The sequence below is a fragment of the Podarcis gaigeae genome (assembly GCF_964106915.1).
Source record: "Podarcis gaigeae genome assembly, chromosome: 3".
Lineage (NCBI taxonomy): Eukaryota > Metazoa > Chordata > Lepidosauria > Squamata > Lacertidae > Podarcis > Podarcis gaigeae.
The window spans coordinates 71,613,945-71,627,913 of record NC_139680.1 but is presented as its reverse complement, the minus strand read 5'-3'; the positions used below and the strand labels follow the sequence as shown (position 1 = coordinate 71,627,913).

Here is a 13,969-nt window from a genome sequence, read left to right as displayed (position 1 = left end):
AGGATGGTGTGGGAAGAGGCATTGGGGATGTACATAATGGAGAAATCACCAGAATTTGGGGGGCTGCCTCGGGCAAGTGAAAGTGTCTTTCCGCTAATTCAAAACAGCCTTAGACTCAAGCCAGAGTTACTTACTTTTCATGCATTTTTTGTCGGGGAGAGATTAGATGAGGCAAAACATTATTTGTTTAAGAACATAAGAAGATTCCTATTGGATCAGGCCAACCTGGTGCCCTTCAGTTGCTTTGGAATACAAACCCCACCAGCCAATGATCAGGGATGATGAGATTTTTGCCTGGAAGGTTGGGTAGGCTAAACTATAGTTGGGCATAAAATTGACACATAATAGTTAGGCCGTTGCTGCACTTCTGAAATCTAAATCTGAAGCATACAAGTTCACTTGCTGGTGGTTTCCTGATCATGCCATTGTCAGTGCGCCAACCTACTCACACCTCACTCCTTGCTGACAGCCCAGCTCTCGCTGATGGTTTCTTTTATAGCAGAGCTTTCAGAGTAACTCACAATAGCCAGATTCATATGTAATACTAAGTTATGGTTTGTGCATGTTTTTTGTTAATAAACCATGTTTAAAGCTCAAGGTGACCCACAGACAAACAGCCCTTAGCTTGTTACATGAAAGGTTGGTTTTTCTCCTCCCTGCCTATTCTGCACTTCCCACTTGATATGCCGTATGCCTTGGCATTACCCTAGTACTGGCATTGCCTCATTGTGTTGTCATCCCCATCTCCATGTGTTGGCTTTGCAAATGAGCAGGGAAATCCCCTTGGAACTCTTCAGCTGCTCTTGGCAATGGCTGCAGTCCACCAGAATCCCTCCTCTCTCCCCCCCACCCCTTGAAGAAACATCATAAATATTCTCTTTAGCCAAGAAGCTCATTTCCTTCTTCCTTGCATCACACTGGGGTTGAAGTTTCTCCCAGCACAAAATCCAAAGCAGCATTATTCAGTACCATTCCCCACATCCCTCAGCGAAACAGTGCTTTTCTATGCAAGATTCAGCCCTGCATTTCCCCAAAGTCTTTCCACCTCTCTTTTTATGGGTGAAGGGAATTGCTGGGTCCAAGTAGCAGTTCGTGGTAAGAAAGGAATGGGATAGAAGCATATGTGAGTAATAGTGCACTTACCCCCTAAGTATCTTAGTACAGAGGATGATAATCCTCTTCAAAAACAAACAAACAGAGAGCAGAGTCCCATTTCTACCATGTTCTCTTACCTGACAGACTGTTTGGGGAGTGGGAGAAGTTCCTTTACAACTCAACCTGATTTTATTATAAAAGCAATGGCTGAGATTCTGAAGCTGCTCCCATTGGCAAGAGTATTCCTTAAGCAGAATTCCATTTACATGATGACCTCCATAGCAATTTTCCATCCATGCTTATTTTCATTTGGAGCGTTGCATCATTTAGCAAAATCAGTTGAGTTGGAAAAGTTTCATAAGGACAAAATAGTGAATTAACCTTCCCCTGCCCCCAAATAACAATGCCGCATTTCAGCATTTCAAAAAATGTAAATGAATGTAAACTACTGATTTCAGGATTGTTCTAGTACCGTGTAACATTATGATTACTATGGAAAGAGTCAAGCATTTAAAATGCAGTTTTCTTTTTTTGTACTTCCTCCCATTAGAGCCTCTGTGTGTTCACGCCACCAGGAGTGAAGGATGGACAACCACATCTTGTTCCTGTGGGACCCATTATGCTTGGCACCACAGTATCTGCATATGTAGCCAAATCTAGAAAAACGTTATTAGTAGAAGATATTTTGGGGGTAAATTACTGTCTTTTTAAAAAATAATGCCAGGCTGCAAATGTCTTCATACCTATGTGGGAGTGAGTTCTGTTCAGGCAAAGTGGATTGAATTAAATCATCAGTTCAATCAAGAAAAAAGAGGTTTCAAACAAGTTTCCCGGTAATTCTTCTTCATGTATTTCCTAAACAATGGCGCAATTTCTTTCATGAAGTGGACCTAACCTCAGACCCTGAGCTGAATCAGGCAATCCCCAAAATGCAGGCTGTTTCAGAAAGAACAAAATCTATCCAGTTATAAATCAACATGGCCTAGCATTGATAGTGTGTTTATACACACCTTTGCCAATGTTGAACAGAATCTGTAATACACCTGAAGGCTAGGCTGTGAGTTTGTCCTCAAGATTTCAACAGAGATATCCCAGATTTATAGACAAAACTGACATAACTTTAGCGATAAGGGAAAAAACCCCATCATTAAGTTTAAAACTGTGCTTGCCTTCCCAGGATGAGCGGTTTCCCAAAGGTACTGGACTGGAATCAGGAACTCGCATCAAGTCTGTGCTTTGTTTGCCAATAGTTACTACACTTGGTGACTTGATTGGTATCTTGGAGCTTTATCGACACTGGGGCAATGACACCTTCCTCCTCAGCCATCAGGAGGTAAAGCCTAAATGTGATAGTGGGTATTTGAATGTTGCTATGGGGAAGGGAGGGACGCAGGTGGCGCTGTGGGTTAAAGCCTCAGCGCCTAGGACTTGCCGATCGAAAGTTCGGCGGTTCGAATCCCTGCGGCGGGGTGCGCTCCTGCTGCTCGGTCCCAGCGCCTGCCAACCTAGCAGTTCGAAAGCACCTCTGGGTGCAAGTAGATAAATAGGGACCGCTTACCAGCGGGAAGGTAAACGGCGTTTCCGTGTGCGGCTCTGGCTCGCCAGAGCAGCGATGTCACGCTGGCCACGTGACCCGGAAGTGTCTCCGGACAGCGCTGGCCCCTGGCCTCTTAAGTGAGATGGGCGCACAACCCCAGAGTCTGGCAAGACTGGCCCGTACGGGCAGGGGTACCTTTACCTTTACTATGGGGAAGGGATGAAGCTGCTTTCATAACTGTGGATCAGATTTTACATTATTAATATCCACTGGGCCAAATCATTGATCTGGCTGACATATCACATCAAGTTGAAAATAAACTATGGTTGAAAGTAAACTGTGGTTGAATGTGAATGAGCAGCATGCTTGCACATGCTGGTTGAAAGTTACAATTCTACGATTCTGTGTAATGTGCAGCCAATTATGTTACTGCCAGCTATCGCCAGTGGAGGACTCAGAAACGGGGCATTGCAGGAGCCGAGTGGCTGGTCACTAATACAGTTCAGGGAATAAGGATTTTCTTTTGTTTCAGGTTGCAACAGCGAATCTTGCATGGGCTTCTGTAGCAATACATCAAGTAGAGGTAAGACCGTGGAAAAAGTTTTTGTTTTTTTAGGAAAGCAGTAAACAGATTCTAGGAATATAAAACATGATAATCAGCTTTGTAATATCTGATTGATGTAAACTGTTTGACAACGTAATCAAGTTATATTTCATTATCTATATTTCAAAAGGGTGTACAGATAACTTGCAACTTATGTGCATTTAATTTATGTACATTCAGCTTTACACACTTGGCAAATTAGAGGGCAGGTATCCAGGAAAAGGGTTTCAGCTATTCCATCTGCCGTTGAGACCAATTTGTTTTGACTACATGCAATTTTGGCTTTAGGTGCTATCCCTGGAATGTAACCCCAGCATAAATTGAGAGTCATTCAATTACTTAATAATTACTTTTTGACTTGAACCCAGTTCACATCAAGCTCTTACCACACAAGATGCAGGTTTGGATGTGGACAAGTCAAAACATACATTTCTATGTGCATGACATGTGTGTGTCCTAAAGTTCAGTTTGAGCCTCCATTTTCCCAAGACCCACTCAATACTTTTAAAAATATTTTGGGTGATAGCCAGTGTTAGCCATACTCAGAGTAGACCCAAGGATTTATGTTATTGCAATCCATTGATATATGAAATCCTCCAGATTCAGAGTCTTATGCCGGGATGGGGAACTTTTTCTGGCTGGTGGGCCAGATCTTTATCTGCCAACTGCTTCTGGGCCAACTTAAAACCCCCACAATGTTTTATTGATTTGAAATGAATGGTACAACAGTCAGCATAACAGATGGCAATGTATATATATATATAGCCAACAGGTACAACCAGGAGAAACTCGCAAAGTCAGTTAAAATGCACCTTTAACATAAAGTTTTTACAGTACTGCAAGAAATATCCCCTTCATAATGTAAAGTGTGTTGCCAGAATTTGATAGGAAGTATTGTTCCTGTTAATAAAGCTAGGTTCTGGTGGGTCAAAACTGAGATGTGGGCAGGGTCGTTGTCTGTCCGTCAGACAATCTGACATAGTGACATCAGGTGATGCTGTGCTTTGAAGCCCCGCTTGTCAGGACTTCAAAGAGCAGCCCTTTGCAAGCAGCCCTGTTCTGCTCCTTAAACCTCCAAAAAATTGGAGGTTTAAAGAGTTTAAATTGTAGGTGGGTAATTCCATAGTAACTAACATAACATTGTAAACTTATTTATATAACATTATTTGGGTTAACATTAAACCCTTTGTGTGCTTACTGGAATGATTTTCCCTACTAAAATAATCAAGAAGCCAGGAAAATAATGGTAGATGCTGCTGCTAAAAGATTTTCTGGCAAATGAGCTGTGGCCAGCATAGAATCATGGAGTTGAAAGGGATCCAAGGGTCATCTAGTCCAACCCCCTGCAATGCAGGAATCTCAGCTAAAGCATCCATGACAGATAGCCATCCAACCTCTGTTTATAAACCTCCAAGGAAGAAAAGTCCACCACCTCTTGTGGGAGTCTGTTCCACTGCAGAACAGCTCTTACTGTCAGAAAGTTTTTTCTGAATGTTTTGTCAGAATCTCCTTTCTTGCAACTTGAAGCCATTGGTTTGAGTCCTACCCTCCAGAGCAGGAGAAAACAAGCATGCTCCATGTGACAGCCCTTAAAATATTTAAAGGCAGCTATCATATTTTCTCTCAGTCTCCTCTTTTCCAGGCTAAACATACCCAGCTCCTTCAAGCACTTCTCATAAGGCTTAGTTTCCAGACCCTTGATCATCTTGGTTGCCCTCCTCTGTACATGTTCTAGCTAGTCAACATCCATCTTAAATTGTGGTGCCCAGAATTCGACATAGTATTCCAAGTATGGTCTGACTAAGGCAGAATAAAGTGATACTATTACTTCCCTTGATCTGGACAGATGCAGCCTAGAATAGCATTAGCATTTTTTGCTGCTGCATCACACTGTGGACTCATGTTAAGCTTATGGTCCACCAAGATCACTAGATCCTTTTCACATGTACAGTGGTACTTCGGGTTACATACGCTTCAGGTTACAGACTCTGCTAACCCAGAAATAATACCTCGGGTTAAGAACTTTGCTTCAGGATGAGAACAGAAATCGTGCTCCAGCGGCATGGCAGCAGCAAGAGGCCCCATTAGCTAAAGTGGTGCTTCAGGTTAAGAACAGTTTCAGGTTAAGAATGGGCCTCCGGAACGAATTAAGTACTTAACCCGAGGTACCAGTGTACTGCTAGTAAGCCAGGTCTCCTCCATCTTATATTTGGGCATCTGGTTCTTTCTGCCTAAGTGCAGAACCGTACATTTTGTTGGGATACTGCCAGGGAGACAGAGTCCATCATGACCCCACGTTGTCTCCGCTGCGATCCATCGGCCTCCCGTAGACAAGCAGTATCATTCAATTAGCGACACGAGCTCCAGAAATAGCTTGCCACATTCCAGAACTGGTGCATGCTCTATCAGCAGATAATGCACAGCGAAAGATGCATGCAGGAGAGCATTATTTGCAACTTTATTCAGCGTTGGTCAGAACAAAGAAAACATGACTGCTTGCTTCAATGTCTCAGGCACAGAGAGAAAACGAAAGCATAGACACAACAGAAACATCCTGTGAACAGGAAATACGCAGGCTGTGTCACAAACATCCTGCTCCCTTTTAAGGTGGAACGGAAATATCCTAACACATTTGTCCCTACTGAAATTTATTTTGTTAGCTTGCACCCAGTTCTCCAATCTGTTCAGGTCATTTTGAATTCTGATTCTGTCTTCTGCGGTCATTTTGAATTCTGATTCTGTCTTCTGCGGCATTAGCTACCCCTTCCAGTTTGGTGTCTTCTGCAGATTTGATGAGTATCCCCTCAGTTCCTTTATCCAAGTCATTTATAAAGACATTGAATAACAATGGGCCCAGGACAGAACCCTGTGGCACCCCACTTGTCACATTTTTCCAGGATGACAAAGGACCATTAATGAATACTCTTTGGGTTCGGTCAGTCAACCAGCTATGAATCCACCTAACATTTACCTTGTTCAACCCACATTTACCTTGTTCAACCCATCATGGGGGACTTTGTCAAAAAGCCTTACTGAAATCAGTATACACTATGTCCACAGAATTTCCCTGATCCACCAAGTTTGTAATTCCATCGAAAAGAAAGAAAAAGAAAGAAAGAAATCAGATTGGTCTGGCATGACTTATTTTTGAGAAACCCATGCTGGGTCTTAGTAATCACAGCATCCTTTTGTAAATGCTCAGGTATCGATGTCAAGCTCACTGGTCAGTAGTTACCTGGGCATTCCTCCCCCCCTTTTGAAGATGGGGACAACATTTGCCTGCCTCCAGTCTGTAGGGACATCACCTGTTCTCCAAGAATTCTCAAAAATAATAGACAAAGCTCCTTTAGTACCCTTGGATGCATCAGGCCCTGGAGATTTGAATTCATTTAAAGTAGCTAGGTGTTCCCTTACTACCTCTTTTCCTATCTTGGACTGCAGCTCCCTCCTTACATCATTTATTCTGTTCTCACCAGGTTGGGCATCACTTTCCTTTTGGGTGAAGACAGAGGCAAAGTAGGTGTTGAGTAGTTCCACCTTTTCTCTCACCCAATAGCATTTCTCCGTCTTTCCCACACAGAGGACCCACCACTTGCTTGTTCTTCTTACTTTGGACATAGCAGAAGAAACCTTTATAATTATTTTTAATCTCTTTTGCAAGCCTGAACTCATTCTGAGCTTTAGCCAGCCTGACTTCTCCCCTGCAGCTGTAGGCTATTTATATATACTCCTCCTTTGTGATTTCCCCTTTCTTTCATTTCTTATAAATGCCCTTCTTAACTCTCAGCTCATCTGTATGCTCCTTATGCAGCCACACCGGTTTCCTTAGATGCTTCCCACTTTTCTTTCTTCTTGGTATTGTCTACATTTGGGCCTTCAATATTTCTCCTTTTAGAAACTCCCATCCTTCTTGGACTCCCTTCTCATTAAGTATTTCTGAGCACAGGATCACACGCAGTAGCTCCTTCAATTTTTGAAATTGGCCTTCTAAAAGTCCAGAGTGCGTGTCTGACTACACTCAGTTTCCCCTTGCCTCTGTATCCTGAAACCCAGGAGAACATGATCACTTCTTCCCAAGTTTCCGAGCACTTCCACTTCATCGATCAATTTCCCCCTGTTGGTGAGAACCAGGTCCAATATCTCTTTGTTGGTGACAATTCACTGTCTCACGCACAAATGCCTTATAGCAAGACCCTGTGAAAATGACACTTTATTGTGCATTTGCTGAAGGTCAGCAGCAAGTCCATATGAGAAGTTGTAATGCCCATTGGAATTTCAACTTGGCTGTGGAAACCCCTCGTGATTCCCCCCCCCCCTTCAACCAACTTTTATATTTATTTGTAGGGAAGACAAATGTTAACGAAGTCCTCTGTGTTTTAAAGTCCTTTGTGTTTTAAAGAAGAGGATTCTATATTCATGAACATAATATTGCCAGCACCTAGTCAACAAATTTTCTTTTCAATTTCCCTCAAACTCAACAACAACAAAGTTGCCCAGCTGGCACCAGTGCTTCAGTGGCTGTTTCTGCTTTAGCGCTTTCCTTCAGAATAATTACATTTACCATAGGGGCATCATCCCCTTTGTCTCTTCAGTTTAAAATATTTGAAAAAAAACCCACAAACATTTACACTTCTGTTCAAAACTGCCTCCAGCCTTTTACAGGGTTGTACTGTTAACCTGAGGCTTCGCAAGAGGCCTTTGGTTCCTGAGGAGAATACTTGTATGTATAGATGAGCCTGGTTATTCAGTTCAGTTTAGCTAGGGAGATGAATCAGAATAAGACTGGCTCCTTGATAAATCTGAGAGGAAGCTGGTAGAAGCTTCTTCATGCTTCAAGAAAGCGGGTGAAGTGGGGAGTCTAGTAGAGAAATGCCAGTTCTGCCTTTTCTAAACCACACCCAGGTTGAAGTTACTTAGAAAGTTTAAACATACAATTATATTACCTATCTTCTAAAAGCATTAACATATGTCCACCTTCCCCTTGTCTGACTTGTCTTTCAGAGGGTAAGCTTCTTGAGGGTCGGGACCTGTCTCTTTTTGTAAAACTCTGTAAGGTGCCCTGCATTGATGGTATGGTACAAATAATAAGGCCTAATAATTATTAAACTCTTAGGAAAACAATTATGACAACCCTAAAAAGGGATTTAAGTACAAAATCACAACACATATATTCTATATAAGTTGTGCACATTGTGGTGTTATGTTGCTTGTAGGAATTGCTGCACATAAAACATCTGATAGGTAACATCTCAGCACATTTTCTTGATGTTAACATCTTAAGGAAGAACATAAAGTTATTTTCATTTGTTGAGGGAGGAGGGAGTATGTGTTCTTCTGACTACATACCCAACCAATATAAGTTTTATTGGTTTAAGTTCATCTGATTTTATTCAGTGCATGAAGTTTCTTCTCAGTTAAGAGAATGAGAAAGCAAAACTGTCAGTACAATAAAAAGGTCATTAGCCTATTGTCTATTTTCTTGGAGAGGTCTTTAGCTGAATATTAGGGGGAAAAATGAGAGAAATTCTGAGTCATCTTGCATGTCATGTTTCTGGTTGTTTTACTCACATGTAAAATGCCATTTTGAAAAACTGTTGTCAGATGATGAAATTTTGGAAAACTATCTTTAAAATGTTTTAGAACATGTTAACTACATATGAAAATGAAAGATAGGTCTGTAAATTGACATTGTCATGGAATTACCCAAGTTTAAAGAGCAGGGCAGGCTGTTTGCAAAGGACTTTCAAGCAGCCCCATGCTGCTCTTTGAACCTCTGGCTTTCAGAGGTTCAAAGAGCAGTGTTGGAAGAACAAAACAGATTCCGTTGAGCAAGGTGCTTTCCCACTGCACATTGGTTGATGGGCAAGTGGAAGTGTGCCTTGCACCAGCAAAGGAAAAACCGGAAACTCACTTTAAGTTCCTGTTTGTCCTTTAAGCACTGCCCATACTAGCCTCACACCTGATGTCATATATGATTTCAGATGCAGGGCAGATAGGTATGGCTTCTCCAGAATGGCTGCACAAACTAAATGGGGAGATTTGGCAGGTCATGCTATTGTTTCCCCACACCTAGTCTTTGCTTAATCATGAACTTAGCTCTCTGCCACTGAATCAGTGAGATTTAAAAACCCAAATGGTTCTTAATCCTCACAAGTGCTTTCCTCTTAGGGACAAGCAAAATCCTTTGCCTGCACCATGAAAACTTCTGTAACTCACTTTTCTTCCCAGCTACTTCCACCAGTTTAGTATATTATATTTTTTATAAAATCTTCCAAACTCAGTTTTTTAAAATCTAACCAAATCTGAGAGAGCTACCATGAACTTGGCAATGGTGGTAAGTGATGTAGGCCTGAGTCTGCCTCTTTCTTTTAAGAACCCAGAACATGTACATACTACTCAGCCAAAGGATTTGGTAGAAAATAATATAGCTTATTTACCTCAGTTATTGCTTGTCTTAGATGTTGTTTATATAAGATGAGTAAATGGGGGGAAAGACAATCTTTCTTAGGCAGAAAATTGAACACTTTACCTGTCTGAGCAGGTTAGTAGAACTGACTGTGAGCTGGTATCCTAGGTTTCTGCATTCAGAGTTTATATGCAGAGGAGGGCACAAACAGTAAAGTCTTCAGGCTCACAGTGTAAGAGCTGCCATTTTAGACAATTAGAAAAATACAATAAATCCGAGTTAGCATATCTGTAAACACAATAAATCTAAAGCTAAAGATGTGTATATGTACAGTGGTGCCTCGCAAGACGAAATTAATCCGTTCTGTGAGGCTCTTCGTATAGCAGTTTTTTCGTCTTGCGAAGCAAGCCCATTGACAGCTTAGCGGATTAGCGCTATTAGCGGTTTAGCGGCTTTTAGCGGCTTATCAGCTTAGCGGATCAGCTGATAAGCGGCTTAGCTGCTTAGAAAAAGGGGGGGGGGGGAGGGAAAAAAAACCTGCAGGAACTCTCAAGACATTTTCGTCTTGCGAAGCAAGCCCATAGGGAAATTTGTTTTGCGAAGCGCCTCCAAAACGGAAAACACTTTCGTCTAGCGGGTTTTCCGTCTTGCGAGGCGTTCGTCTTGCGGTGCACCACTGTATGTGTATATATATATAATTTTAGATAGCATATATACTCCATACTTTTGAATTGTCTATATATATCTAATTTTAGATAGCATATATACTCCATACTTTTGAATGTAACCTTTTGCTTATATAAGCAATAGTAGTATTTCAAATGTTTTGGTCAGGTATCGAAGGGCCTCGCTAAGCAGACTGAATTGAATGACTTCCTGCTTGACGTTTCAAAGTAAGTCACACTTACAACTCATTCTCAGTTAGTTGCATGAAATATGTGTGATGGAGAATCATGGAAGGTAGTTAGCAAATGTTATGTCTTGTTACTGCCCTTAGTATATTACCAGCTGGTATAGAATGATAAGCACTGAAATCTTATGCACACTTACATGGAAGTAAGTCTCATTGAACTCAGTGGAACTTACTTCTGAGTAGGCATGCATAAGACTACGTGTAAACTATGGCAGAAGAAACATTAACTTGTTATTTATCCTGGTTTCAGTATCGGAGTGCATCTATCTGCAAAAGTCTTAGCAATAAATAAATAAATTGTACATAAACAGCAGGAAAATATAAATTCTTCATAAGAATGATTTTGTGCACTATGTTACTCTTGTGGAAAGCAAATGTATGCATTCGGCATTGACCTCAGGATGTTTTCTACAAGGTTTAGGAATGGATGTTAAATGATGACAGTTCTTACCCAGACAGAAACACTGTCTTACATTTCTTCTTTCTTATCAGTCTGAATGTCACACAAAAAGGTACACAATTTTTGGAAAAATATCTTCCTCTTGGAAATATTGAATTCTAATGGCCAGTGATGCTTGAGAATGTGGAACATTCAAAGAATCTTTTGTTAATACTGGTGCTTATCTGTTAGTGACTTTGGGTGCCTGGGACAGCTACTATATATTAATCAGGGAGAGAGAGCTGCTGTAGTAGCTTGTGGAAGCAAGGACAGCTTGTTTTTCCAGTCATGCTGCACCTGGTTTTAGGAGGGAATATTTGCTGGTGTGCTCACAGAACCAGGTATAGAGAAGCCTGCTGTCATTGTCCTGCTGCCAGTGCAAAGAGGAAGAGGATATTAAAAATGAAATAAACATTGCCTATATTATTGTACTAAAAAAAAGTCATTTAGAGGTGGTGTAATTTGGGAAAAAATATGTTATAATAAGCCCAGCACATGGAAATTGCTGAAGACAGCTGAATCAGTTTCTTTAGCAAGATAAAAGAAGATGGATAGCTTGGTCAAGTGTAGCTTATATGGGTGAAATGTTAAAAATAATCACATGTTTGACTATCATCTTATCTACTGGATTGTATGATTATATATCTGCTCTGAACATTTGCTTAATTGAAGGATCCCCCATCTAGTCTGGTACAGAAGTTGGAATTTGCAGCTTAGGCAAGAGTGATCTGGGTTCAATTCCCTGTTCACTTAGTTACCTCCTTATCTTTTAGTTTACATCATAGGATTGTTGTAGGGTCAACATTTTTGCTGCTGTGAGCTTCTCAGAGGAAGAATAGGATACATATGTGATAGATAAGTACCCCCATGTAGAACAAACAGATGGTGGGTTGTTTGGCTTTGTCAGCACCAGCCAATTCTATAGCACTGCCAAAGATGACAGATCAAGTTTTCTGTTAGTTCTGTGCATGGATCCAATCCATTTTAGAATCTACCAGTAAAGCTCCAGTTGCCATATGTGGTCCTTGAAGGTGCACATAGGGCACAGTCGAACAAGATGATCAATGCATACAAGCCTATGCAGGGAAAAGATTTATGTGGTATGGTTTCATAAATAGATGATAACCTATTGTTTTATCAGTAAATGAAAACCAGCATGGGTCATTGTGGTAGTGAAATCTATAAATGATGTTATTAATAAGAACTTCACCTATTATCCTGCAGAACCTATTTTGATAACATTGTGGCAATAGATGCTCTACTTGAAAATATCATGGTAATGTATCTTTTCTCTAATGTCAACATTACATCTTACTTTTCAAGTCTTCCTCTTTGAAATCTAGTTTATATACTGTGCCTGATTGTGTGTCTGTTTCAAATCAGTGCATGTTCAAAGTATTACTTTTTAGAAGAATTACATATAAATTATTTAAAAATTTGTGTAGTGCTAACATAAAATAATTTGATTTGCTAATTGATATTTTTTTACTGCCTTTACATAGTGAGATCTCCAAGAGAATGTGAAGCAAGCAATCTTGGTGCTAATTGACAGTTGTTTAGCATGAATGTGTGAACATGCAGGTTCCTGGGAAGGAGGTTGCAGATGGCTTGCTCCAGTCCTACTGCTGCTATGAGCTAAACCATGGTTTGGCTTGGTGTGTTACCCGAACCTAGGCTCATGGTTTGTCTGGCAGAGACAAACTACGAACCACCAGGGGTTCATACACTGCACCAAGCCAAACTATGGCTTAGCTTCCAGTAGCAGGAGGACAAGCGGAAGAGCAAAGCAGCCACAATCTCCTCTCCAGGAGCCTGCACCTTTATGCTCTGCCATGGTTTGGCTTTATGTTAAGTGTGAACTGATCTGGTGGCTTGTCAAATGCCACTTAAAGAGCTTTGGTAAACTTTATAGCTCACATTCTCAGTGCCAAATTACTTATGGTGCTTAACACATAACTTATAGTTGCAGGGATCTTTTAAAAATAGTAAATAGGTGCAGACTGTGGGGAGGGGTGTTAACTCTAGTTCTCCGCCACAATCTCCATGAAAATTCTCCCTCTGCCACCCAAATGCTACTAGCATCAGGAGGAAAACTTGGTTTCATTTTGAAAGGTTTTTGTGTAGAGCAAAACAGTTCCATTCTGTGTTCTATCAAAACTCTGAATGTAGTCTATCATCTGCTCTGGGCATGCCACATTTCTTCGCATAGGCTCTGAGTTTTCAATAGCAGGTGTGGAGAAAATTGTCACTGCCACATCCCTGCACCAGAGGCATTGCCCATGAAAAGCCCTGGCCAGCCTGGGTATGTTTTTCCAAGGTAATATTTTAAAACCACAAGTCAAAGAGCCAATCCTTAGGGAATACCTTACTGAAAACTGAGTGTTCATGCCTACAGCTTTTTTCAGATTGCACGTAGCACCCCACCCCCTTCCAGGCTGCTAATGTCAAAAACACCACATTGTCATGTCAGAGGCCTCAGGTCATGCAAGTCACCAGCCTCATACAGCTCAGGATGTCTACCTCAGATGCTCCAGAAGGCATTAGTGATTTGTTATGGCAACAGTGACGGGTGGAAAATAGTTTTTGTGGGTGAGATAAAGGGGCATAAATCAGATTGATAACATGTTGGCTCAGTTTAGTGTGTGTTTATTTGTCATATTGAGTGATATAGTTCTGTCCATGGCAGTTACCACAATGCACCAAGTCATTAACAGTAGTTCCTTGAAAAATCAATTTTTCTTTTTTTTAATCGGAAGGCTTTATTAATGTTTATTTCATCTTAATATGCTAAATCTCAGCAATCCATAGTTATTTTAGGTTTTGTTGTTTGTCACGGAAATAAGTCATTTATTTTGAAGGGACGCTGTACGTGGAGCACAGCTGTGTTGCCTCACTGAGTAGCTATAAGTGTAAGTTAGAAACAAGGTTGAAATCCATTCCTTTAGAGAAGATAGGGAAGAAAACTGGTTCACAAG

General features: G+C 41.0%; 1 protein-coding gene across 21 annotated transcripts in view; it reads left to right on the top strand.

The window, feature by feature from the left end:
* PDE10A (phosphodiesterase 10A) overlaps positions 1-13,969 on the top strand; it is a 188,043-nt gene that overhangs the window by 149,384 nt on the left and 24,690 nt on the right. For 14 of the 21 annotated variants that reach the window (XM_083732274.1, XM_083732271.1, XM_083732279.1 and 11 more), the window contains 5 exons: positions 1,646-1,786; positions 2,273-2,428; positions 3,165-3,215; positions 10,477-10,535; positions 12,219-12,270. In XM_083732274.1, coding sequence (XP_083588400.1) covers positions 1,646-1,786; positions 2,273-2,428; positions 3,165-3,215; positions 10,477-10,535; positions 12,219-12,270 — 459 coding nt within the window. Of the gene's footprint in view, positions 1-1,645; positions 1,787-2,272; positions 2,429-3,164; positions 3,216-10,455; positions 10,536-12,218; positions 12,271-13,969 lie in introns of all 21 variants that reach the window. The other 7 variants (XM_083732289.1, XM_083732286.1, XM_083732269.1 and 4 more) reach the window with 1 other exon arrangement.